Source organism: Dipodomys merriami, unplaced genomic scaffold (genome assembly GCF_024711535.1).
Source record: "Dipodomys merriami isolate MVZ:Mamm:240054 unplaced genomic scaffold, mDipMer1.0.p SCAF_1, whole genome shotgun sequence".
NCBI lineage: Eukaryota > Metazoa > Chordata > Mammalia > Rodentia > Heteromyidae > Dipodomys > Dipodomys merriami.
Genome location: NW_027202270.1, coordinates 35586588 through 35613778, shown reverse-complemented (window position 1 = coordinate 35613778; position 27191 = coordinate 35586588). Strand labels below are relative to the sequence as shown.

The 27191-nt window shown below is 35.8% G+C and overlaps 1 protein-coding gene across 1 annotated transcript in view; it reads left to right on the top strand.

Annotated features, from left to right (window-relative positions):
* Positions 1-12244, top strand: part of Ppp1r1c (protein phosphatase 1 regulatory inhibitor subunit 1C) — a 112203-nt gene extending 99959 nt beyond the window's left edge. The window contains exon 5 of the mRNA XM_070031353.1: positions 11118-12244. Coding sequence (XP_069887454.1) covers positions 11118-11206 — 89 coding nt within the window. The 3' untranslated portion in view covers positions 11207-12244. The remainder of the gene's footprint in view (positions 1-11117) is intronic.
* The last annotated feature ends 14947 nt before the right edge of the window (positions 12245-27191 follow it).

Here is a 27191-nt window from a genome sequence, read left to right as displayed (position 1 = left end):
AGTCAGTCCCCACCTAGGCATTAGAGTTTCAGTACTCTTTCCTAGGCATTTCTTCCTGCAAATGGAAAATGAAAGCTATAAACTTTGATTCATATCCTGATTTTTGCCATGCATGTACTTTTTTTTGTACTAATTCCTGGGCTCAAACTCAGACCAGAAGAATAAAATGCTGGCTTAAAGGAAATGAGAATTACATTTGCATTGAGAAGCTTTGGGCTGAAGTGCTAGTTCTCGTGTCGATTCAGCAAAGATCTGAGGCATTTCATTTACTCATTGGCAAGCACAAAGTCTCCAGTTGTAATGGGATCAACAGACCATAGTGCTAGGCTATGGATGAATGGATTCTATATTTTTACACTGGAAAGTTCAAAAGTGCTACAAGAAGGGATGTTGCTATCAAAAGGCAGGATGATAGAATTAGACATAGGAAACCAATAAAAGTGGCAGGAGCTCACTAATACTAACTCTATGCATTAATAATAGATAACAAATAACAAACAAACAAGGTAATGATAATTATGGAAGAATAGAACCTGATTTCTTATATTTTCAAAGCCAAAGTAGCAGAATTTGTTGAGAACATAGTTAAAGGAAAATCTAGAGAAGCTTCTCTTTGCTCTGTTTTCCAATCATTTTTAGCACATTATGACATCATGAGTGTCAGTATAGTCTTCCCATATTTGACTGAGGTGATCAAAATGACACACTGAGAGTTTTCCACAGATCACAGTGTTTCTGGTAGTAAAACTATTGCTTCAGGACCTAAGAAAAGCAGAGCATCAGCTGCGATGGTTTTGATCTCTGACCTGCAAACTTTGGATACACATCCTTTCAGGGTACCTTGCTAACAGGAAAACAACTACTGATGTTTCTATGCCCAAGCTTTCTGTCGCATGCATAGTCCTATTCCTGATGGTTCCAAAGCTTTAGCGGCCCGAGTTCTACCAAAGTTCAAAAATATTACATGGAAATTCCAGAAACAATTTAAAATTGATGAATTTTATATAGCCCTTATTATAGTATATTGCTTTATAATGTGTATTGTCATTAGTTGTTATGATTAATCTTACTGTCATGAATTTATAAATTAAGCTTTATCATAGATATATCCACAGGATTTAAAAAACAATGATTATTGGATTTACTCGTTGTGGTGGTTTCAGGCAACTGGGAGGGGTCTTGGCATAGATGTTCCAGTTCTCATAACAAGTCTAAAGTTGAGCTGCAACTAGAGGATGCTACCAAGACACAGGGAAGCCTTTTTTTCTGTTTCCCAGCTCATCAAAATTTTGTTTAAAGCTAATGGTACAGAAGATAACAACGAGCCAGTTGTTTCCTTTTCTCTTCCCATCTCAAAAAGAAATTAGAATATCTTCCAATATAGTAGATTTCATTATTTTAATACATGAGTGAGAGTGGGCTCTTGTCACCATGGCTGCTGACAAATGCAGACATCTGAAGTTGCCCTGAGAACGCAGTGGTGTGGACCCTGCAGCCTGTGGACCCAGAAGCAGCGATATTTCAGGCTAAACCCTTCAATGTCTGACATCATGGACATCCCAGCCAATAGGCCATCAAGCACAAAATCTCACTTTTACTATTTAGAACATGAGTTCCTTTGTTTTCTTTAAGCCTTCAATTGATTAGAGGGGCACTGTGATAGAATCATAGAGCCAACTCAAATACTAATATCAGTTAGAGAAACGAGACACTAATTTTGGCCACCTATCTTGGCACCCTATTCCTCAGATGGCTCAAAAAATTAACCAAACAGATCCTTACACCTACCACAAGTACATATTTCTGTTCCTTTCAGACTTCACTCCCCATCCTCTGCTCTTTATTATATATGTAGCTTCTTTGCTCTCTCATTTTTACCTTACATCCCTGACTCAGCTGACCAAATTAGCTCACAGGAATGGATTCTTCCCTACTACCAGGCATACGAGTGCTTTGGCAACCTAAGAGTACAGTTATTTATCATAATGTAGGGTACATTCTGTAATTACTGATACTCAGAGAGCTTCCTCGCACTGTATCCCCTCACCTGTTTGTTCTCCTATTACCTGAGCATCACCTGAGGTAACTCTCTTTGTTGTTGTGTTTGTTGCTCCAACAATAGTATATCATATTATATGTGTCTATTATGCTGTATTCTTAATTCTTTTCATTAATTAGCTGTACAGAATAGTAGGATCATAGATGGTATTTGCATAATTGTCTATTATATATTTATCCCACAGTCTATGTTTAGTAAATATTTTTCTGAATTAGTTAATTGATAGATTGACTACATAGTGGGAATTTTTTCAAATAAGTATGTCTTGAAATTTAAAAGAAGACATTCTAAGCATAGTAGAAGACAAGATTGATGGATTAATCAGAGTGATTTGGGTTTCACACGTCAAAAACCAACATAATGCCTATCAAAATGAAATCCAAGAAATTCAAACAGGAGGGTTTTTTTTATTGTTCTGTTTGTGGTTCTTTTTTCTTTTTCTCTTCTTTTTCTCTTCTGTTTATTTCCCCCCTTTGTTGCTTTTTTTGCTTCTGTACTCTTGTATGTATGTTTATCTGATTTGTGGAGGGGAAGGGGCAGCACAGGAACCATGACAAAGGAAGAACCAATTCAGCAATGACACTCACTAGACACTGTTGGAAATGAGCTATGCAGCTTTTGGGGGAAAGGGGCCTGGAGGGAAAAAAAACTGGGAGAAAATGAGGGAAGAGGTGACACTGTTGAAAAAGAAATATACTCCATAGCTGAGTTATGTAATTATAACCTTCTTTATGTTGTATGGTAGACCCAATCAGAACAGAGAAGCCATCACTTAAAAGGCTGATTTTGGAGTCCTTACTTGAGTACTAGTGGGCAGCAGTGGGGGACTCCTGTCACAAAGCCTTACTGCCCTGAATACAACTAACACATGGCTTATATAGTCCCCAAACCACACAAGTGCATGGAATTAATCTTTTTTTTTTTTTTTGGTTGGTTGTGGGGCTTGTACTCTGGGCTTGGGCGCTGTCCCTGCGCTCTTCAGCCCAAGGTGAGCACTCTGCCACTTGAGCCACAGTGCCACTTCCGGTTTTCTAGTGGCTTTTCTTGGAGATAAGAGTCTCACGGACTTTCCTGCCTTGGCTGGCTTTGAACCGGGATCCTCAGATCTCAGCCTCCTGAGTAGCTAGGATTACAGGCATGAGCCATCGGCGCCTGGCTGGAATTAATCTTAAAGTAGAAAGCAAATCAGATGTGAACACAAAGTAAATAAAAAACCAGTGAACACTCAAATCTAATAAATATTTTAAATATAAGACAAAACAAATCAAATGTGGACACAATCAAGGGAAATCAAGAACCAATCGTCTAAGGAGAGTTAGACTTTTCTGGAACTTACCAACTCAAGACACATTTGTAAACTAAAGAATGTCCTCTATTGTCAAGGCCTTTTGCTTAGACCCCATCTCCTTAATTCGTTTAAATCACCTTTATAATAAAATACATAATAAATAACTAAATAAATACAGAAAGCCCAGTTAGTTTAGGTAAAAGGGAAATTTATTGAAGTATTTGGTTAGTTCATGCTATTAAAGTAAACTAGCTTCTAGGAAAGGAAGAAAGCAAAATATAATTAATATATTATATATATGATATGTTAGTTTTCCTGAGAGATGAATAAAATTCATATGTGTGTATGTGTGTATGTGTGTATGTGTCACATAGTCTTGATCTATTCATTTGTTGAAGGGCACCTGTGCTGATTCCTTAACTTGACTATGGTGAATAATGCAGCAATTAACATGGTTGTCCAAGTGGTTTTACTGTATCCTAGCTTGTAATCTTTGGATAAATGCCCAAGAATAGTATCACTCAATCATAGGGTAGTTCTCTAAGTTCCTTGAGGAATCTCAAAACTGTCTTTCAAAGTGGTTACAAGTCTAGAATTAAAATACTTCTGTTTTTACTTTTTTATTCTTTTTTCCCCCAAGATTGCTTTTGTGATTCTGGGCCTTTTGTGATTCCATATGATGTTTTTTTCTTATCTCTTACATTATAATTGTTCATATAAGTCAATACCTACACTCACAGTAATTTTGTACAAAGGCAAAAAAATAATAAAACAACCATGACTACATCCGCTAAAAGGAAGACTCTGAATGTTATTACTATTCCTTCCTAATTTCATTTGTGGTGTTCCTTTTTATGTCGGGATCTTGATTTTCATTTAGAAAACACATGAGCCACAACACTTTCCTGCCAGAAGACCAAAGGTATGTCATTCCATGGAAATTGGTGTTGTCACTAAGGCAAACATATTAGAGGATCTATTTTTAATCTTCAGTTTCTACAAACATTTCTTGACTGTACCTATGCATGACCATATGAATTTTTGTATTTTTTTATTTTGATAGTTATTGCACTGAATTTGTGGTCATCTTTGGCAGTATAGCCATTTTCACAATATCAGGTTCATCAGTTCGAGAACATGGGAGTCTTTCTACTTCCTAATGCCTTCTTCAGTTTCTTTATGCAAAATTTTATGGTTTTTTTTGTAGAGGTCCTTCACCTAGATTGATTCTTAGGCTTGGTATTTAAAATTGTTTTGAGTCTATCGTAAATGTTTTCCCCTTGATTTTCCTCTCTTTTTTCTCATTGTTTCTATACAGAAAAGCTACTGATTTTTGTGTGTTGAATTTTTATCCCTCTAGACCCTAGTGCTTTTCACTATGAACCTGTGATGACGCATTACTTTAATAGGGAGCTACCCTGCCCAGTACCCTTCTGTATGAACCTATATTGACCATTACTTTAATAAGGAAAGATCCTATCTGGGGATAAAGCCTTCTATCATGCCAGCACAGGATGCCTTTCCTTTGTCACCTTAAAAAAATGCAGGTATTTGCTTCAGTGGTTATAATTGCACCTCTTCCTTGGATGTTTTATTTATATTGCTTTCAAAGCTAACCACTGACTCTTGTTGATCAATACTTTTTGTTTCTGGTATACTATTGTGTTCAACCAATTGTGGTCCAGTCTTGCAAGTCAGGAGCCATTCTGTCTCTTTCTTGAAATTGCCTAATATAATTTAGCTCCATCATGGGTAGCTTATATTTTTAACTTCATTTCTAAAATCAGAGGAATGCATTAGCCTCAGGAGAAAAAGAGTTATCCAAAGGGTACTTGGCTACAGAAGGCAAAAAGGACACTCTATTAAAGTAATCTTCAACCTTGACTAGGCAGCAAGATCCTTGTGAAACTTGTATACATATATATATATATATATATGTTTTGTATATGTAAATGTGTATATAGTTTTATGTATTAATGTATACATAATCATGTGAATAATTATAAATATATGTATATGCACACATGACTTGCTCTAGCCTCTGACTTGCTAATAATCATATGTGTTCTTCATAGTTTGCTAAATAAAGCCAGACTATCCTCCAAAAGTATAATTTGTATTCACACTTCTAACAATAATATGTGATGGTATATTCTCACCTATCCTCCCAGGATTTATTGCTAAATCTTTCATTTTGGCGTTGAACTTGGGCAATGGCTTTGGCAAAATGTGTGATAGGTAAAAAATATTAAAACTTATGAATACCTGTAGGTATCACAAGCATATTGTCCATATATATATATATATATATATATATATATGTACATATATATATATATACCTGTGTCCTGAATACAGAATCATATTATGATTTACTCTTCTATAGAAAAAATTTTCATAAGTTACAGGGAAGTGATCATGAATTGATTTGCAATTGTAATGAGTGACTACCATCTTGTAACAGAGGTTACAAACAAAATAGTTTCCTTCAAGTAAATTAGAAAGATACAGACTCACAGAAAGTCTAGATCACTATGTGATTTTCTTTTGAATGAAATCTATACATCACTGATTGCTGTGACCTTCAATGTATTATGTGTGTCTATTCGTTATAAATGAATGACAACAGGATTAAACAGAACACAAAATATAAGAAAATATTTTTGAAAACTTAAAGCATATTTCCAATCTTAGATGATAGGCTTTTCTCAAACAGCTTTTCTGTACCATATAAAGATTGAATTAAATATCTCTAGCTTAATATTTTCAATAAAATGAAGTCAGTACTGAAAGAACTATTAGCAAGTGGCCTTCCTAAGGTCACTGATATTTCTTTGAACCTAGCAACTTTTCAGAAAGTAAATGCTTGTTTAGTGTACCTTGCAATACTGTTTTCAAGCTTGCTGTTCACCTTTAATCTAACCAGCATATTGCTCATAAATGAGAGTTCAAGTTTTATTCTACAAATTGAAGCTCTTCTCTTTTCTCTATTAAAATACTCCAGATGACTTATTTATTTATTACTATACCAACTGAAATGTTCATCTTTAAACTGAAGAGGTTGGTCTAGTATTTTTGATTATTTAGAGATCAGAGACTCTGACATTCTGCTAAGAGTTATGAGACTTCTTCAAAAAATCATAAATAAGACTATAAATAAAATTCCAAGAGGGTCAAAGGCTCTCCAGAATCCGCCCACAGATTCCCTAGAGGACTTTAGAATGCTTTATAATGTCTAAAGTATTTGGTTGCACAAAACAACAACAAAAATAATCTACTTTGTTTGCTGCTCCTAATCTACTTATGTTTGTGTGAATTTGTTTTAAAAAAATCTGGATTTTTATGCCATTTGAAGTTATAATTACATTTTTTACAATTTATAATACCCACAGCAGAACAAAATCTTTAGTACTATAATAGCTTTTCTTTGTAGATTAATAGCATCTCAGGATGAGTCAAGCTATTGTAGGTCCATCTACAACCTGCCTCAGAGGTGGAGGTTTAACTTAGACTTGAACATGTACAGTGATGGGGAGCTCATTCACATGCTTATTGCTGAGCAAACACAGAGAATTTGGGAACTATCTTCTCATACATGTCAGACATGGACCCTCCATACATGATATAGCAGTCATATGTAGATTAATTTTATTTTTTCAAATATTTTAGGAGTTGAAAGATAGCCTCTGTTGTCCTCTCTTGACTTTCTCCATGTTAAACATCCCAGTTTCACCTACAACTTCTCTACAAAAGTGCTTTCATAATGCTATTTTAAATCCCTATGGTCCCTTTCAATGGCCCTCATGAACAGTGGATCCCAGCCTTGGGAAATACCTTGTGGGAAAAATCTAACCAACATAGCATTAGAGAAAAGTCCTGTTCCAAAACTGCTGACCCTGCCATTGACAATACCCCAGCACAGTCTAGAGCTCTGCTGCTAGAAACAGCTAACTCTTGTATGAGATTGCTGAAACCTCACTATCATAATTAACGCTGCTCTCATACTCTAATTGTTGGAAACAAAATTACCTTCCTTAAAACAAAACAAAAAAAATCTCCATTCATGGGCTGGGAAGGTGGCTCAATGGTAGAGTGCTTGTCTTGCATGCATGAGACCTTGGGTTCAATTCCTCAGTACCATATAAGCAGAAAAAGCCAGAAATGGCTCTGTGGCTCAAGTGGTAGAGCGCTAACCTTGAGCTGAAGAGCTGAGGGACAGTGCCCAAGCCCAGAGTTCAGGCTCCACGACCGAAAAAATCTCCACTCACATCTACTTTCATTGCTTTGGCCATTATTCCAGCTCTAGAAACCTTTACAAATATGAGTTGTTCATTGTGTCAACTCTTTCCTTCCCCAAATTTTGTGGAATCTAAAATATAAAAAGCCTTCCATCTTTTACTGCAAACATTAAAAAAAGAACTTTAGTGTGATATGGCAAATACAAACTTTCTTTTATTTAATCAGCTGTGTATAATTCTTCACTTGGTTGTTTTACCTCTTCATCCATTCCAAATTGAACCACATCTAATCACCTGAACCACAGAGTTGAAAAGAGCATCCTGATGAGAGACAGTATTTATTTCTTTGGCTTTTCTTGTATTGCTCAGTCTGCTTTCTTTTCTCCATCTCTCCTTATATATGCATAATACATATCCTGGTCTGATGTATTTTCCTCTGTATTCACTTTGTATTGGAGAATGTACCTCTATTGTATTTCCTTGGATTCTTTGCATCCTCTTTCAGGCAGCCAAGCTGGGTCTGTGCTTGCCCTTGCAGGCTCTCTGCCAGTGCCAAGCCATAGTCCATGTGCAGGTGGAAGAGTTTTCCTTACATTCATGAGATTTAGCAGAGGAGTCTCTGGGAATTTCACCACCATCTCCGATTTACTTTCCTCTGCCCCTTTAATTATTTAAACCTCTGTGTTTGGGGATGAAAGAAAAAGACAAAGACATTAGTAAAGTCCTAAGAAGATATCACACCTTTAAGTTCATCAACACTGCATTTATAGCCAAGTAAATATTTCAGATAAGAAAAGGGAAATATTGGTCCAAAGGCTGTTTCAAACCACAAATTAGCTAATTTTCCATTGTCATATTGAAAGAAGGCATCAGCAGAGTTACTGAAAACCAAAGAATTGGTTGTAATTATTCTAGACAAAAACTCTGGGATAAATAAGATGTACACAACTTTTGCCTCATCAGACTTTTACTTAACAATTGACTAGACTGAGAAAGGAACTCCCAAAACTTGCCCAAGTGAATGATTTTCCTTCATAAAGGATTTGGTTTTCTTTTAACTATGTGACCCTTACTATAAATTAAGTAAAATGTCAATCTATGGAAGCAAGAGAACCTATATTCAAGTGTTGTAAATGAATACTTACTAATAGTTATATAAGCTAGACATCTTAATTCCTGATTTTTTTCAACATTTGATTCCTTTGTTCAGACAAATGAATGTTTGCATTATGTCATTGAGCTTTATTTACTGAACACCATCTCAAACATAATTTCACTACTTGTGGATGAAGGAAATGAATTTTAGAGTTAACAGAACCTTTGCAAACTTGAATGTATACAGTGAACCAAACTCAAGGAAAATGACAGGGGGCTGGAGGTTTCCTGCAGAAGGAACTTATCACCTTCTGAGCCAGGTTTAGGCTTGGTTCCTTAAATCTATGATGGATCTTAGCAAATGATAAGAAAGTTGGGTCAGCCTCCAAAATGCTAAAAATAAGAATTAATTAGATAATGGAAGTTTATTTACTCATTTATTCAGTATATATTTAGGGACTATGATGTGTCAGAACTTCTTTTAACATTACACCACCTTATAATTTTAAACATATTACTTTATTGTCTGTAGTTCTAAGTTCACCATCCAGGTACTGGATCTGTGAGGCTTAATGTTTCATATACTTAAGATAACAGCTGAGTGATCCTTTGGATATTCAATGAACTATTCCCCATTTAGAGTTCTTTTCCATGGAGTTTATATAATGTGAAATAAATTTAATTTCTTAATGTGAATTTCTTTCTATGATCTTGGGTTAGCAGGAATCACGAATGATCTGTATTTGCAGATGAAATTAAAATATTTAAATATTATTATACCTGATCAAGGATTTTTGCAGGTTAATCCACCAGGTCCAAGGATGTCTGCCATACTGTACTCTGAGACTTACAAGTTCACATATTTATTAAATTTTTATTTCATAGCAAACATGAGCAGTAATTTCCTTCATTTGTCCATTAGAAGTGTTTTCAGTAGTACTTAGCAAATATCATAAACCAATGTACTAAAACATAAAACGTGTAGGAAACTTTCCATTTAAAACATTACCAAATGTGCAGAGTATCAGCTATTATAGTGTCTTAACAAAGGAAGTGAGAGATCATTTTATAGGTTCATAATTTTATGAATGATTATACCTGTGGCCTTCTATTTCATATTCCAAATTTGAATTAATTTTGAAAAGTATCTGAAGGAGGTTAATGTGACATTGAGAAAAGGGCATGCAAAACTGTTCTTTCATTAATTTGATCAGTTATGTAGACAATAAATTTTAATAAGTATCTAATGTTTTGCCAGCACTGGGCCAAAAGAAGAATCCAAATTGCAACTATTTCCTGACATCAAAGAGATTGAGCTAATGAGGATGATATTAACAAATAGGTTTGTAAGGGAACTGATGCAAGAGGTGATCCAGGTGCAATGGAGGGTTGAGGTAATCTTCAGAGGAGGTAAGCTGAACTTGAAAGATGGCTGGTGTGTAATTGGGCATGCCAGGAGGGGTAGGAGGAAGATGCAAAGCCTGGGGGATTGAGAAAAAGGAAGAGTAGGTTATCATTGGTAGAGTGGGGAAGGTGAGAAGAAGAGCTGGAGAAATAGGAGGCTCATTATGTAGGGAAAGACTTGCATAGCAGGCAAAAGTAAGCCAATATTTCTTTCCAATCTCTAAGCCCAGTTATTGAAACACTTTGAAGAGAGGTTCCATAATCCAATAGAAGACTAACAGTATTGTGATTGTTATGTTGTTTACACAGTATAGACATGGCACATACACACTCTTTTGTTCTTAGGAGTTTCAATGGTTCTCCTTGTAGCTGAATTCAGGGATGCCAAAAGCAATATTTGAACTAAATGATATATCAGAATTATAATAAGAGCCTGCAAGCAGAGTTTTGGTCAATAGAGTTTTAATAGACTGTGATGCAATCCTTAATAGAGAAGATTTAATTATAAAAGATAACTTGCTCTAATGGAAATTTGGCTGGGTAAAGTTTTTACCGGTAAGTAAATTAAAAAGTTTATATAGGATTACATTGTTGACATTTTTTGTTTTACTTTTCTTCTTTTTTTCTTTTTTAATAAGTTTTTTTATTGTGAAAATACCATACAGAGGGGTTACAATTACATGAGCAAGGTAATGAGTACATTTCTTATCAAGCATTATTGCCTCCTGCTTAGTTTTTTTCCCTACCATCCCTGCCCTCCCATCTCCAGAACTATACTTTCCCCTGCCCCCACAAAGTTGTAAAGTTTGTTTTTCAACATAGCATCTTGTACATCTCATTGTTGTAATGGGTCCACCTGTATCCCTATTTAAAACAATTTGTTTTTTCCCTTCTCTCCCCAAATTATAGCAACATCAAATACAGCGAAAAGTGAAGAACACATAGACACGATGAAAACTTTCCACTTCTCTTGCAACAAAACAGAATCTGCTTTCACTTAAATTTTGCCTTTTTTGTTTTTAAATCATTTTAGGGGTTAAGCACCTGAAAGGCCAGAATGAGCCAGCATTTCCTGAAGAAGAAGAAGGCATAAATGAAAGGGAGGAGCAGTGTGACCATTAATTGCTGGTCTGCAGCAACACATTTTCTTGAGAATAACTGGACTGTTGACTTTTCTGAACATCCCATGGAACTCTTCTGCTTAGCTTCTGGAAGCATTCTCCATTCTGCAACCCACACTCACACCTCCTGGAAGGCCTCTTTGACTGAACTTTAGAACTAAGTATAAATTATTACACACTATTACCCCCAAAGTATAAGCGTGTATTTCACAGTGTTTTTGCTTTTGAGCTACATAGAGTTTAAAAACATGTGTCTGTTCTAACTTTATTTCCAGAGCTTAATCCATTATATCCTACTGGTAAGGTTTGCTTTCTGAAGTCAAATGTAAATAGCATCACTTTAAAAGTAATAAGTAAATATTAAATACACTTAGAATAAGTGTATAGGGGTGGTTAACCTAAAGGAGAATGTCTAATGATTCTCTTAATATTTGCATTTGTCATATGTATAAAACAGAATAGCATTTACTTCAAAAGGAAGAACTTGATAAATCTAAAACACTACATCAAATGTTAAACATTTCCACTCCCAGCCATACATTAATAGTTACTTATGGAATCATAGAATTGTCCCAGGTTAAGTCTAACCTATGTGATATGTATTTCCCAACATTTTGTAAAGAAAGATACAGCCAGGCAACAGTGGTTCACACTTATAGTCCCAGCTACTCAGAAGGTAGAGCTTTGAGGATTGCAGTGTGAAGCCAGCCTGGGAAGGAAAGTCTGTGAGACTCATATCACAGAGAAATCACCAAAAAGCTGAAAGTGGAGCTGTGACTTATGTGGTAGAGTGCTAGTTGTGAGTGACAAAGCAAAGAGACAGTGCCCAGGCCCTAAATTCAAGCTCTACTACAGAGAGAGAGAGAGAGAGAGAGAGAGAGAGATAGAGAGAGAGAGAGAGAGAGAGAGAGAGAGAGAGAGAGAGAGAGAGAGAGAGAGAGAGAGGGAGAGAGAGAGGGAGAGAGAAGTAGAGAGAGAGAGAGAGAGGGAGAGAGAGAGAAGTGGAGAGAGAGAGAGGAGAAAAGAAGGAAGGAAGGAAGGAAGGAAGGAAGGAAGGAAGGAAGGAAGGAAGGAAGGAAGGAAGGAAAATCTGCAATACAGTATACCAAACATCATTGGCCCCATTTCAACTGCTATTTGAAATTTTCTCTTATATTTGGATACATCATTACCATTTTATGTCTTCTGTATCAGGAAATATGATAATCCATTCATTTATCTGTATACTTAATTTTCTCATCAATACAACTATGTTTTATGAGCTTCCCTAGGAAGGCACTCTGTTGGGGGTTATAAAATAAAGGAAAGATCACTCTTCCTCTATTGACAGGCATTAGTATATAGAAAGTTTATATAAGATTCTATCTATATATTGAAAATTACTTTTTCATAAGAAAAAATTGGCATTATGAATGATTTTAATTATTCAGGACATCTGAATACAAAATTCATGGGGTGGACTTATATTAATTCTTGAAATGAGAAATACATGAACTTCTCAAAAATCAGAAAGGGGGAATTAAAATAGGCAGAAACATGGAAATGCAAAGGTCGCTGTGAAATCTTACCATTAAGATTCAAAAAGGGAAATGATTGTTTTTATGTTTGAATCTGAATTTATGGTACAGTGACTAAGAGTTATGTGAAACTATTAGAGAATGCATTAATAATAGTACTTAGTTCAGTTGTATATTTGCAGCTTGTTGAAAAGTAGTACCATATGTATGAACAAATTCCCTCTTTCCTTCCCTCCCTCCCTCCCTCCCTCCCTCCCTCCCTTCCTTCCTTCCTTCCTTCCTTCCTTCCTTCCTTCCTTCCTTCCTTCCTTCCTTCCTTCCTTCCGTCTTTCCTCCTTTCTTTCCTTTTTCCTCCCTCCCTTTCCCTCCTCTTCTATTCTTCCTTTCCTCCTTTTGTCTCTCTTTATATCCTTTCTCTTTTCTTTATGTTCTTCTCTTATTCTCTTACATCTCCAGACATCTATTTTTTTCTGATAAGCCTGTTTCTTTGAAAACATTTTGGTGTTTGTAGATTACCTGCTATGTCTGGTTTCTCTCTACTTAAGTTTCTCTTTACTGAAAACCAATGTAAAGTCTCTGTTTAAAATGATTTGAAATTACTTGTGTTGGAAAATATCCTAACATCTCTTCAGAGTATGACACCCTGAAATACTAGCAAATAAAATTGACCTTTCCTTTCCTTAAACTATCACTTTTATACATTTTTTTCAGAAGGATTTGGGCAAACAAAAAGAAACTCAAGCTTTTGCTGATTTTGCAACATCATTTGTGGAAATAAGCAGCATGGTTTCTGGATTCGTCTGTGCTCCATTCTTAAGAATACAGATTTCAAAATTAAAAGCATAAGTTTTTCTTGGAAATTATTTGTTTCTCCTATTCTTTTCTCCTCTCTCAAAATATAAAGAGATCACTGCTACAAGCATTATTTTTCTTTTGGCTTTTTCAGAAACTTGAAGGAAACCAGCTGAGATAATGGGTTTTCAGTTTCACACAATTATAGTTTATGATCTTTTAATTTTATTTTATTAGAAAAACAACATGGCTTCAGTTTGGCTGAAGGTACCTACTTTTGACTGAAACAAAATGTTGTATTTCCCAAAACATATGATAGTACACAAGCTTTAAGTCATTCTCACTTGAATTCAGCTTCAACCTCTATCATGTTTGGACTCCATTTCTCTATTTATAAAATAGGTATAGTAATATTTAATCTATTGTGTTGTTATGAGGCTTAAGATAAAAATCTGTTAAATGAGTAACATAGTGAGCATTTAATAATGATAACTATTATTTATTGTTGTTTGATTTAGAAAAAGTATCTCAGAGAACATCTATCTAAACTTCATCTAGATCTGATAGTGTATATGCCTATGATCCTACCACTCAGGATGTTTGAAAGTTCAAGACCAGCCAGGGCTAAGCAGAGAAACTCTGTTTCAATTCAGAAGGTAGGTGAATGACTAAATAAAAGAATAACTAAATTTCATCTAATTATATTCTCTTCAACATCAAAGATAAGCTATCTCTCTTCTTCCTCCAACTAACTTGAATCATTCTCAGTGTTAATTCCTTTCTTTTCTTCCACTCTTATCTCTTTTTATTCACTTCTAAATACCCAGAATACCTTTAACTGCTTTCTTTTGTCTCAGCCATTCAAATTTTGACAAATGTTCTGATTTCTTTTAAGTGGTCTCATTTCATCCATAAAACATTTTGAGTTCCTGCTAGACTTTTCTCATCATCCTGACCACTGACTTTTGAAACCCCTCCAATTGTTTATATCAAAGGCAAGAAATGTTCTATCAGGTATGTAAAATACAGGTTTCTTTTCTATCTACTTATTCATGAGAAAAAGGTAAAGAATGTGGCAGAGCAGAATAGGACTCTAGGTAGAGTTGTTTCTATTGCACAATCAATTTGTATCAACTTATAAGGTACCTTTCTTCCTGGAGATGTCCAAAATAAGGGTCAGTGAATTAAAAATTCTCAGAATAATTTCTGTTTTTAAAATTATTTTTATATAGGCCAATGCCTTCAATGTTGTAGAAAATAAGATTATTTTAGGTTGACCCAAACCAAATTAGTACTATTTTTATTTTTGTAGTTAAATAACACCATAATATGTAAAAGAAAAATACATAACCAGCATTACCAAATCTATGATTATAGCAATTATTGCTTAGGTTGTGATAAATTGAAGGGTGAATGTATTTAAGTCCAGTTAAAAATATAAGGTAACTTTGTAAGAGTCAGTTGCTTCAAATCATGAAAGCATATCTAATTGAATAAACTTTTGAAAGTATTACTTTTGGATATTGTCAGATAAATTAAGTTGTAAGTATTACAGTTAATTCAATTGCAGTATGGATTTATGAATTCAAAAATAAAACATGTATATTGCATTAATTTAGAAAAGTCTTTGTATGCTGTTTCATCTAGATCTAAAATAATTTAAGTTCAAAACGAATAAAGGAAAAAGCAGCTCCACTTATATGAAAGTGTTCATGCCAATATGCCATTGTGAGAACAAAAGCTATTGGAAGAAATACCTTTATTTATTTTATACATCATTTGATTAAAAAATGAGCAATTCTTACAGCTCCAGCAGACAAATTAACTAATGTACATATTGGTGAAATGTGAAATCTGTTAAAGAAATTAAGTCATTGCATAAATTAAGTGATTGTACTCTGAAGAAGTAAATATCAAAGAAAGAGCTTCAAGAAAATGCTGGGGGTCATCTTTAGTTTTAAATTACATTCAAATAACTAAAGTGCTAAGCTTTGCAAACATCCCACATGCCTTGGGGTGCAATGAAGATAAAAATGTCTATTTTGTGATGGAATGTGAATTTAAGGGAATAATAGACATGAATGCCTAAGTGCCTGGCTGTGTTTGGTATGAAACCTGTTGTTCAGCTGTAGATCTTCCTCTGACATTTATTTTGTGCAGATACTGGTACAGAAACTTCCCTCATTGTACTGACTATTTTATGCAGATAATGGAGATGATCAATAGATGAAAGATCAAGGAAAAAACTAGGTAGGAAAAAATTTAAAGAGGCAGAGAGCTAAAAAAAACTCTAGCTAAAGTATATTAAAATTATTGGGCTCATCTTTATTTTTATTTCTGCTCTATTAATAGGACTTCACATTTCCTTTTCCTTACTGACTTTCAATAACAATGAGGCTAATTTGTGGGGATGAGCACAGCGCATCCCAGAAGCTGCCATCATTTTTGTCATGTTAGAACTCTAAAAGTAACAGTAGGAACTCTTCAGCAAGTTCATTTTCATAGCCAATGTTAAGTTATAATGACACAGTTAACAGAAGGCCCCATGAAGACGGACGACAAACTCAGAAGGCTTGTATACTGTCATTGGCTTTGTTTTCCAGAATTGAGACCAGACTAGAAATGTGAATAGTTTTTGAACTAGAAAACATCATTGAGGTCTGGTTTATGTCCTTCATTTTAAAAAGAAAAGAAAAATAAAGCCTAGAGAAGTTTTTCTCAGGTATATGCACACAGACTATGTGAAGCATGTCAGATAGAAAAGTATTCATTAGCAAATAATAGAAAAATCAGCAAACAATGACACTGAGTTCAGTTTCTGTTCTGTTCTGCAATAAAATACCCTGGACTACCTGGGTACAGAAGCTCACACATGTAATCCTAGCTACTTAGGAGGCTGAGATCTGAGATCACAGTTTGAAGCCAGTCCCTGCAGGGAAGTTCATAAGACTCTTATCTCCAATTAATCACCAAAAAACAACTCAAACAAACAAAATGGAAGTAGCACTGTGACTCAAAGTGGTAGAGCATTAAACTTGAGTCAAAAAGCTCAGGGACACCACCCAGGCCCTGAGTTCAAGCCCTATGTCACACACACACACACACACACACACACACACACACACACACACACACACACACACACACACACACACACACACACACACACACACACACACACACACACACACACACACACACACACACACACACACACACACACACACACACACACACCAGGGCTAGTATAGAAGAGTAGCAGGCATTTTCCATTTGTTCCAGGTATCTGGTCTGTTCCATGTAGAAAAGAGTGAGAAGGGAAGATAGAGCATCTAGCAGAAAGACACTAAGCTTTCTCAGACAGGCCAAACCTATCACCCAGGGCTATGTCTTGATGCAAGGGAGTTAAAGAAAGTAAATATTTTTAGTTTGTATTGTGCCATATCCCAACCAAATTAGAGCTTTCATTATTAAAACAAGGATGGATATCAGTTGAACAGGCAGCAGAAGCTGGCCAACTAGTGAAGAAGACCTTAGAGACTGGTCTAATCTCAGCCCTGGAGCAGAGAAGAACTGGCTACTTACAAGTGTCAAGAAGTTGATGACATTAATACACACACACACACACACACACACTAATTTGTGTTAAATAGAAATACAGACACTAGATAATACGATAGATAGATGCTTGGATAAAAATCTCAGATATTTAATCACTCTATACTCAATTCATAGGATTATTTAGTATATAGTTTTGCAAAATATATTTTATAGCAGGAGAGAAAACTTGTGTATAAATATACACAAATATCAATGATATTTCCTTACATGATGAGGAAACAGGCTGTTAAGTTTCTTCCAGCTATAGGTATACTTCTCAATATTAGAAGAAAGTCAATGTATACAATAATTGGTGAAGAAATGAAAGCATTTCAAATCATGATAAATTCCTGGAAGGAAACAAAGAGAGCAAGGTGCTGTGGCAGAGTGTGACATGTCTGCTTTATTATATTTTATTGCACTGACAAAGGATTTGTTACTCCAGAGCTCAGGTTTCTGTTAACATAGAGGACAACTGGCTGATCACATTAGCTTCCTTCTGACTCAGAAGTGATTTTTCTCACCTCGAATCCTCTTTCAGCCAAATTTGGAGTAGAGTTGGGAAGACATACAAAGCAACACTTTTAGGGGAAGAAACGGAATCAGAAATGTGCAAGCACACATATGTATACAAATATATATATATATATATATTTAATATTGTAAGTATTATGAACAATTATTTTCTGTATTTTAAAACTTACCTAGAAAAATAACCTCAGCATGGGTATCAGAGTTTTTTTTTGTTGTTTGTTTGCTTGTATGTGAAGACAGAAAAATTCTTCCAGGAAAAATTCCTCCCCCAAATCACTGAGTAATTACTACCCCTAACAGGCAAAGAAAGCTATGTTGCTATTAAGTGCTGCATTGATAGCAGAGCTTTCTTTCTGTGGAGATTGATGTGATGTGTACTAAATTCTCTGGAATGTTTCCACTGTGTTCTGGGGCATTTTGTTTTTCTCCTCCTGGTGCAAAAAAGCAAGTTGATAACAACCAGAAGTAACTTGTCAGTGCTATGCGCCTACCAGAGCTTGGAAAAACACTAACACAAACCAAATACCACCATCTCCTCCAGCTCCTTTCCAAAATATTGTTTGTTGCTCTTGGATCATCCACTGAAATACTTGCTATTTTATATAAGCTATGGACATGTTTTTCAGGAATTGTTCCTGTATTTTTGTATTTCAAATTATTTATGCTCTCTATTTGTCAAGTTCTACCCTTTGATTTTATTTCTCATCATAACTAAAAGAGAAAATCTGGGTCAATTTTAGTTTCTCTGTTTCTAGAAACTAAGACTTTTCTTAAGACCAGTAGACTTTCAAATACATTTCCTTTGTTTCTTTTTCAAATTCCACTGTGTTTATTTATTCATTTGTTTCTTTTAAAAATTCCATTGGTCTGGATTAATTTTGCTCCTCAGATCCCTATTGGTAGTCTTCTTGCCAAGGACTGATTTCATCATCAGAGTTATAAAAATGTAAATGCTGATATTATTGTTGCCGGTGTGCTATTTGTTCAGTCATTTACAATTAGTAGTTTCACTTATGTGATTCAGTTAATAATCTCTTTTAGTATGTATGAGGTAAGATTCATTTTACAGATAAGGGAACTAGAATTGGAAGAAAAAAACTGATACTAAATGGACCCATAATGCAGTAAACCCTTCTACTAGCTACTACTGTGTTTGTTATGTGATAGTTTTTAGGTTAGAGAAGTTCATGCTCCCTTGGAAGTGTAGATTCTATGATTCCTGTATTGTATTCTGCAGTGAATTAAAACTCTGCCTGAGTCTCACACAGAAAACACAGAAAGATAATCTTGCTAAAGGTGGGGTAGAAAGAAGAATATAGTTGTAGTTGGATTCTTGAGCATTAATTTCCAACTAGGATGTCCTGGGAAACATGAAAGAAGTATATCTGAAACTCTTTGAGTTATTTGCCATTTCCTTTTCAAGTATTTTCTATTTTCAAATTATTATTTTAAGAAGTAATCCACAATATCTAAATGAGTGAGGGTATTTCTCAGTATGACAGTCTTACAGAACAAGCCACCAATTCTTGACAATATTCTTAAGTTTTTTTATTTCTTGCTTGCTTTCTTAAAAATAAAAAATGAGAATAATTTTGCAAATTGATGCATTTATTATTACTTATTATATTATTATTCTTTTTCTTATTATTCTTTCCTCTCCTAGCCTCAGGATTTGAGGAGCAATCATTTGCACTTACTAATTCCAGACTTAGGATTGCCAAAGAAGTAACCATAATATAAAATCAGAGTAATAACCCTATATCTAAACATATCATTGTGGGTTATATAAAGATATGCCTTAAACATGCTATTCAATTAAGGGACCAAAGAGAGAAGTCTACTTGTTGCTCTCCTTAAGCTAACAGAAAACAAGTCTAATTCATTGCAAACTATCATCTCTCTCATAAGCAGCAAATATAACATGGATTTGTAAGAAGTCTAAGCAATGAAACAATAAGAAGTTAAAAGGAAATAGCTCAAAGTCAGGTGCACATGTCTTTAACAGTTCTTGAAATTATTTCTTTATTGCTTGAAGGAACATTTTTCAAGGCACTGCATCAGATAAACAGGTTCCCCTCATATTTTCCTGCAGGGAAAGTTCTGGGGCTGTGATTGATAGAACAACATACTAATTCCATTAGCATATTGCTATTCTTTTCTTTCTCTCCCTAATGAGACAGAGCTAGCTTGTTTTGAATTTATTACTTGTTGTTTCCTTTGTCAAGTGTTTTCAACATTTATGAGTACTTTATTTGCTTTTGAAAACATTCTAAAACCTTGCCGTGAAGGTCAATAATGACTAAAATAGGGATCATATTACTAAATCCTAAATTATTTATACGATGCAATGCTTAAGCTACAAATGTTCATTGTTAGTATAGAATTTACAAACTAAGTACTCATTGGAATTGGTTGATATTTAAATTAATGTAAAAATAGTAACGTTTTTCATTGGGTGCCGATAGCTAACACTTGTAATCCTAGCTACTTTGACTGCTCTGGTCTGAGAATCATGGTTCGAGTTGCTGGCTTTGAATCATGATCCTCAAGCAGACATGTCTATGAGACACCTATCTCCAATTAATCAGTCAAAAGCCAGAAGTGGAGGTATGGAACATATGGCAAAGTTCCAGTCATGAGTGAAAAAGCCAAGTCAGAGCACAAGACCCTGTCAGTTCAAGCCCCAGTACTGCTACCATATCATGATGATAATAAATTTGTGTGTTAGTCCTGGAACTGAACTCAGGGCTTGTCACTGAGGGAATGTTTGTTTTGGTTTTGGTTTTGGTTGTTCAAGGCTCTACAATTCTAGTCACTCTAGAGTGGGTCTAATTACAGCTTTTTGGTGAGTACCTGGAGATAAGAGTCTCATGGGCTTTCCTGCCTGGACTGTCATTGAACTTTGTTCCTCAGATTTCATCCTTTTGAGTAGCTAATGTTACATATATATGAGCTACCAGCAACCAGTTAATAATTTCCTTGTTCTTTCATTGTATAAAGAAGAATTCTTTCTATTAAGAAAGGTGTGTGCAAAGGATATGTAATTTTTAATTTAATTTTTGTCAAGGTGATGTACAGTTATATATGCAAGTTGAACATTATTATCCTCTCCCTTGTTTTTCTCCCACTTTCCCTCTGCCCCCAGTTCTCCCCAAGCTGTAAATTTCCAACATATTGTCTTGTACCATTGTTGCTTTGGTTCACCCTTTATCCTTTGTCTCACCATTTTGTTGTTCCCCTTCCCTTCCCTAATTCAGATAAACTTATATGCAATATACAGTGTACCAAGATGAAAAACAGTAACAACAAGGGATAAACCATAAAGAAAAAATAACTTCACATAGTTCATTAAAAGCATCAACAAAAAAACCTATTGTTTCCATATCTTGGAGTTCATTTCTCTTAGCATCATCTTATATATGTACATATGTAATATGTCATATGTACATAGCTATTGAGTTATTGTGATCCTCTTCTAGGACTATTCTAGACATATTCTAATTATTCCAAATGAAGGTAACCATGGAGTCTATGTTTCTTTGGGTCTGGATTACTTCACTGAATATGATTTTTTCCAAGTCTTTCTTTTTCCTTACAAATTATACATATATATATATGTGTGTGTGTGTATACTGTGTATATAAATTAATGAATATATGTATAATGTGCACATGAAGTATTTTAAAGCACTAAAATACAAAAGAAACTGTCCAACAAAGAGAAGAAACTTAACCTGTTTGCTATTAAGCACACTTTATTAAATAAGTAAAAGCTTCATAATCCTTCTCAAAGTTGTTTTCTTATCCTCAATGTTGAGAAGAGGCCACTGGAGTAAATGGAGAGCATGGGCAGAAGGAGAGGAAAAGCCAGCTGGCGTCTTCCATCTGACTACTCTGGCCTCTCCCTGCTCTGACCTCTCTCTCCCTGCTCTGGCCACACACTAGCTCTAAATAGATTCCTGCCCACTGTGGCCAAGCCATGAGATCCATATGATCACCTCTGTGGCATAGCTGGCTATTTCTAGCAGTCGTTTCTCTCTTGGGCTTGAAGATTTCAATGTTGTCTAGCTCTCCTCAGTTTCATCTGACTCCTCACCCCGGTGGCTGTGTCCCCTCCTCTCACATCGTTGTGTCCAGATTATGAAAGGCTCTCTGCCTTTTTGTTCCTGCCAAAGAAAGCTTTTATGCTTTGTTAATGAAGAGTCTGCACAGTTCGGGGAGAGATTTTCCTGAAGAGAGAGAGAGAGAGAGAGAGAGAGAGAGAGAGAGAGAGAGAGAGAGAGAGAGAGAGAGAGAGAGAGAGAGAGAGAGAGAGAGAGAGAGAGAGAGAGAGAGAGAGAGAGAGAGAGAGGGAGAGAGAGAGAGACAGACAGACAGACAGACAGACAGACAGACAGACAGACAGACAGAGACAGAGACAGAGACAGAGACAGAGAGAGACAGAGAGACAGAGAGAAATTTTCTTTTTAGAAAAATTGCTATTGTTGATTCTCTGTATGTCTGGATGATAATATGTTTTAACAAGCCACTAAGGGAGATTACAACTTATTGCTATTTTATCTTTAGGTGAATAATTTTACTTCAATATTTACATTAAAATGATCTCCCTAAAATAGATTGTCTACATGTCATATGAATGGATCAGTCATTGTATCCATTACACACACACACACACACACACACACACACACACACATATCAATGGTATACCATTCTCCATCTCTCTAGATCCCCCAGCTCTACATGTATGTCTCTTATCAAAATTGCCTCTTTTCCCAAGTGAGAATGGGAGTGCTGAAGAGCTATTCTTTCTGTGGAAAAGCTGGTCTTCTCTGTATGGATCAAGTTCACCATCATGTGGACTCTTTGAATATTGCTGCTGTGTTAAAGCATGCTCCATTTTTAACCTTGTAAATACCAAAGAAGGGAATACAGCTTCTAGATGATTCTTTCTTTTATATAGTTCATATCACTTTGTTTTTAGCCCCTACATGTCAAAATACTCTGCAACCTTACATAGTCCATTTAATTTAATCCTTCCAATCACCTCCATTTCATAGAGAAAATAAAGGCTTGTCCAAGGTGCAGAGCTAGTAACCAAGAATGTCCAAAATTGAACAGAGGACCAAATTCTATTCGTAGCTGAGGTGTTTCTTGCTGCATAAAATTCAGCAAGAAAGAGCAGCATATTTGTTTATTAATAAAATAATATTATTAACAAAATAATACATTAACAAAATAATGTTAACTTATATTCATTGAGAGTCAATAATGTTCTCAAAGTTTTAAACATTTTTCAATATTATTTTTATGGTTAGAAGTGAGGAAATATTAAGGATAAATACTATCAACTACCAAAAACTAAGAAAGTTGTTCTTGTTCCAAGTCTCTTTCATAAACCAGAATGTATAGGAAATCACTTAGGAAATGTGATCTTTCCTTCTTGGAAAGGTTGATGGGATTCTATCTACATCTGTAGCCACAGACCTATTTCTCCCAACATATAAATAAGAGCAATGTGGAGAAACCTTAATGTTTCTCTGATATTCTTCTGGTTGGCTTTCAGTTGCTATTAAGAATTAATTAAAAAATAATGTACTCCTTATTTATCTGCCCTGAGAAAAGCATGAATGGCTTTTCAGGTTTCTATATACCTAAAGTACTTCAAAAGGCAGTCTCATTTTGATTGATTCATTGGTAATAAAATATAGGAAGGATTGATTCAATAATATATCAATCAGGAAAAATGAGAGCAAATGTACGCCTTCATTTATGCAATTCATTTATTCAACAATAGTCACAAAACACCTAGAACCTAGAAAGATGGGTAATGCCTTAGCTTCAAATCCAGCATTTACCGTAGGATGCAGAGTAAGGGGTGTGCTGAAGAGATTCACCTTTCCAGTGCTCAGAGAGGCCAGGAAAGGCAGGGTATGAGTGTGGGAGGCAGCCTCATTCTTCTTCCTGAGGATATATGCTCTATGACCTGAAGCAGAGGCTCTCTCTGCAGTGGGACAATGACCCAACTTTACCATGCCCTGTTTTCTGTGAGCCCTCCCTCACCTGAATGAGTTTTTACCATTTTAAGGGATTATAAAAAAGGAATAGAAATTAAAAGAAAAGTAGGAGGCAAAAGGAAGAGCAGGAGAAGTGTGTTATGGTACCAGTTGCAAAGTCTAAGACTCATTCTCTACACTTTACAGAAAAAGTTGGGATCTTCCCGAAGTGAAAACCTTAAATACCTTGCAAAGTCTAAGACTCATTCTCTACACTTTACAGAAAAAGTTGGGATCTTCCCGAAGTGAAAACCTTAAATACCTTGCTTCACATTTCTGTTTTCCTCATTTGTAAAACAAATACAATAATATTCACCTGTTAGGATTGATATGAACTTAGGTTGATAGGAACTTAGTGCTTAGCAGACTCTTGTATGTACTTGAGATATATAGAGAGATACACATATATATGTATATATATATATATATGTATATATGTGTGAAATGAAATTCAATCAAAGTTAATCAGGATATATTGCATGCAAGGTGTGTTCATCTGTATGAGAAGCAATTATGAAGACATAAATCCTTTTCTTCATGGAATGTTTAATTGAATTTGCAGATAAATGAGGTATGCTATTTCAATTGATGAAGCAATCCAGTCATCCAAGTATTGGAATTAGTGTAAAATGAAGAGATTAGATCAATGTTGTAAATCAGAGACCAATATAAAAACTACTATCAGAAGAATGTGCTATAGTTGTCATTTGATTCTGTCAGAGGAAAAGAGTAATTTTAATTAGTTGGAATAGGAGTTAGAAAACAAGGAGTTTGGAAATTTGAAATCTCTAACTTCAGTTCATTGGAAACCACCAAGTTTTGTGCACAGACAGACATGCATGTGTACACACAGGCACACGGCATAGAGGCACGGCATATAAATACACACAAATATGAACATATGCATGACACATACATACTCATGTCTATGTGTAAATGCTCATACATGTACACACATGCATGCCCACATATATTACTCATACACTATCACACACACAAAGCAAAATTCACATCTAATCTGCAAATAGTTTTATTTCTAAATTAACTGGGTTTTTTTCATTACTTTATAAGTGTTACTAATATTTTTGAGAAAATGGGTTTTTAAAAATGAACTCTAGGAGAGAATAGAGGAAGATGGTGGAAGTGCAGCAGGATCTAACTGAGTTCTCTCCAAGAAACCATTTTTCACATTCCAGCAAAAAGTCCACGGCTAGAGAATCGCACCTGGTGCCGTAATAGTAGAGACTCTGCTTAGAGGCAGCCTGCTTAAGAAAACAGATCTGAGCACACACCAGTGCATGCGGTGGCCTGGGCAGACAAAGCAAGAACAAAGGCGCCAGAGACAGTGTTACACAGCTTTTGACTCACCTTCATCGCGAACTGGATTACTAAAAGCGGAAATCCACATCCTGAAGATCTCGGATAGTCCGAAAAAACCAAGGGAAAGCGTGAGTACCCCTATCCTGCACCCCCCCCCCCCGGCCCCGCCAACCCCCCCCCACACACACACAAATCCTCACTCTGTAGAAGGGAGAGACCACCAGGGAAGACCACGTAGACAAAGAGTACAACCAAAAGAAAGTCTTTATAACCGACCGGGATTACACTGGACAGTCACAGTGCTCAAAAGGTGCAGTGCTCAGTCTAGTCTAGTCTCAGGGTCCGTTTTAAGGCAGAAAGCCCCCCTCCCCCTTTTATTTGCTCACGGAAGGAAAGTAACTAATGGTTCTTTCCTGCCAGCCAAGTGTAAAGTTACAGATGCTAAAATAATATTGCAAGCAATTATGAGCGGGCCAAAACAATGCTGTAAGCAATCTTAAGTGGGGTAGTTACCATGGCATTTCTATGACTACTACTATTATCATTTCTATAACTCATTACTATAATCATTTTCATAATGTACTACTATGGTTGCTATCTAGAAACAGAAAGAAACAGAAGCTACATCTATTTTTTAAGGTCAAACTATGAGGAACTAGTCTCACAGGTGGTGGTAAGAACTCTAAGATGGAGTCACAAAAAAATGGAGTTATAAACACTAAAAGTAAACTCTAAGATGGTGAAATTTTATAGGCCTTATTACAGTCCCCACTAGTTCTATGTGAGTCAAATCTTGGACTCATAGTAGGCCAAGGGATTATAGTAACTTCTTTTTTTTTTGACCCTTTGCAGTTAGCTTTTATTAATAAAAATAAGGCAAAACTGAAAATCTCCAGGTTGGTCATTAATAGGAAAAACTTGTAGATCAAGGATGAAAACTTTGCCTTGATTACTGAAATTGTAATTGCCATTTATGATCACTAACTGCTATATTGAAAATTCTGCTTTTCTAAATTGCTTCCTTGCTGATTGCTCAATTGTTACTGATACAAGTGAGTGACCTCTGTGGTTTTTGTTGTCATATTCGTGAGCTAGTTGAGTATGGGGCTGGTCTTCACTGTCTCAGTAGTGAAGATTAGTGGCCACAACTAATAAAGATTCTTAGCCCAATTGACTAAGTGTTGGTGACTCCTTTTGCTGATCATGGGTTCGAGCCCCACCAGCTCCGGGAAGTTGGGATACTTCTTTTTTTTTTTAAATTCAAGACATGGTTGTACCTCATTCCTAGCCCACCATCTCTGATTTCCAAGTGTAAGTGCAAAGGAAGGCTCCTACCACCAAAGGATCTGTCCTTACTTTGCAATTTGACTTGGATGGGTGAAGGGTAGACAGCAGATCTGCTTGGATGGTATTTAGGCCTCAAGCCACTTTTGCAAAAAAAAATCCCTGAGCTCAGTCTCTGAACAGCCTCACAGTGAGTATCAGAAACTAAGCAGGTCTACCTTCACTAGCTGAGTGCCAAGGGATAGACAGATGTTTCCACAGTCACAACCAAACAAGTACCCCAGACCCGAAACAACATTCTTTTTTTGGGGGGGTCTGATTGTGGGGCCTGAACTCTGGGCCTGGGCACTGTCCCTCAGCTCTTCAGCTCAAGGCTAGCCCTCTACCACTTGGGCCACAGCGCTCAGCTCTTCAACTCAAGGCTAGCACTCTACCACTTGAGCCACAGTGCCACTTCCAGCTTTTTTCTTCTTGCTTATGTGGTGCTGAGGAATCGAACCCAGGGCCTCATGCATGCAAGGCAAGCACTCTACCACTGAGCCACCTTCCCAGCCCCCCAAAACAACATTCAATCAGATAATCAAAAGGGCGACCTCATTACTTTCTGTTTTCCAAAGCTTAGCGGCCCTCAGCAAGAGCAGCTATAGTAACTTCTTATGACAATTAGTTTTTACTGTATTTACTCTTTATCTAACATAATTGATAAGGCAGTTATTCAAACATGGCCCTACTGTTAAAGCTAGGAGCAAGAGGGCAAAAGGATCTGCTATGTCCGTGATTAAGGTCGTAAGCCAGGTAAATAGGGACTGATACCAATTGTCAGATTTATGTCTTTTTTTCCCCTTCAAGTTATTTTTAACTAGGGCAAGGCTTTCTCTAATAAT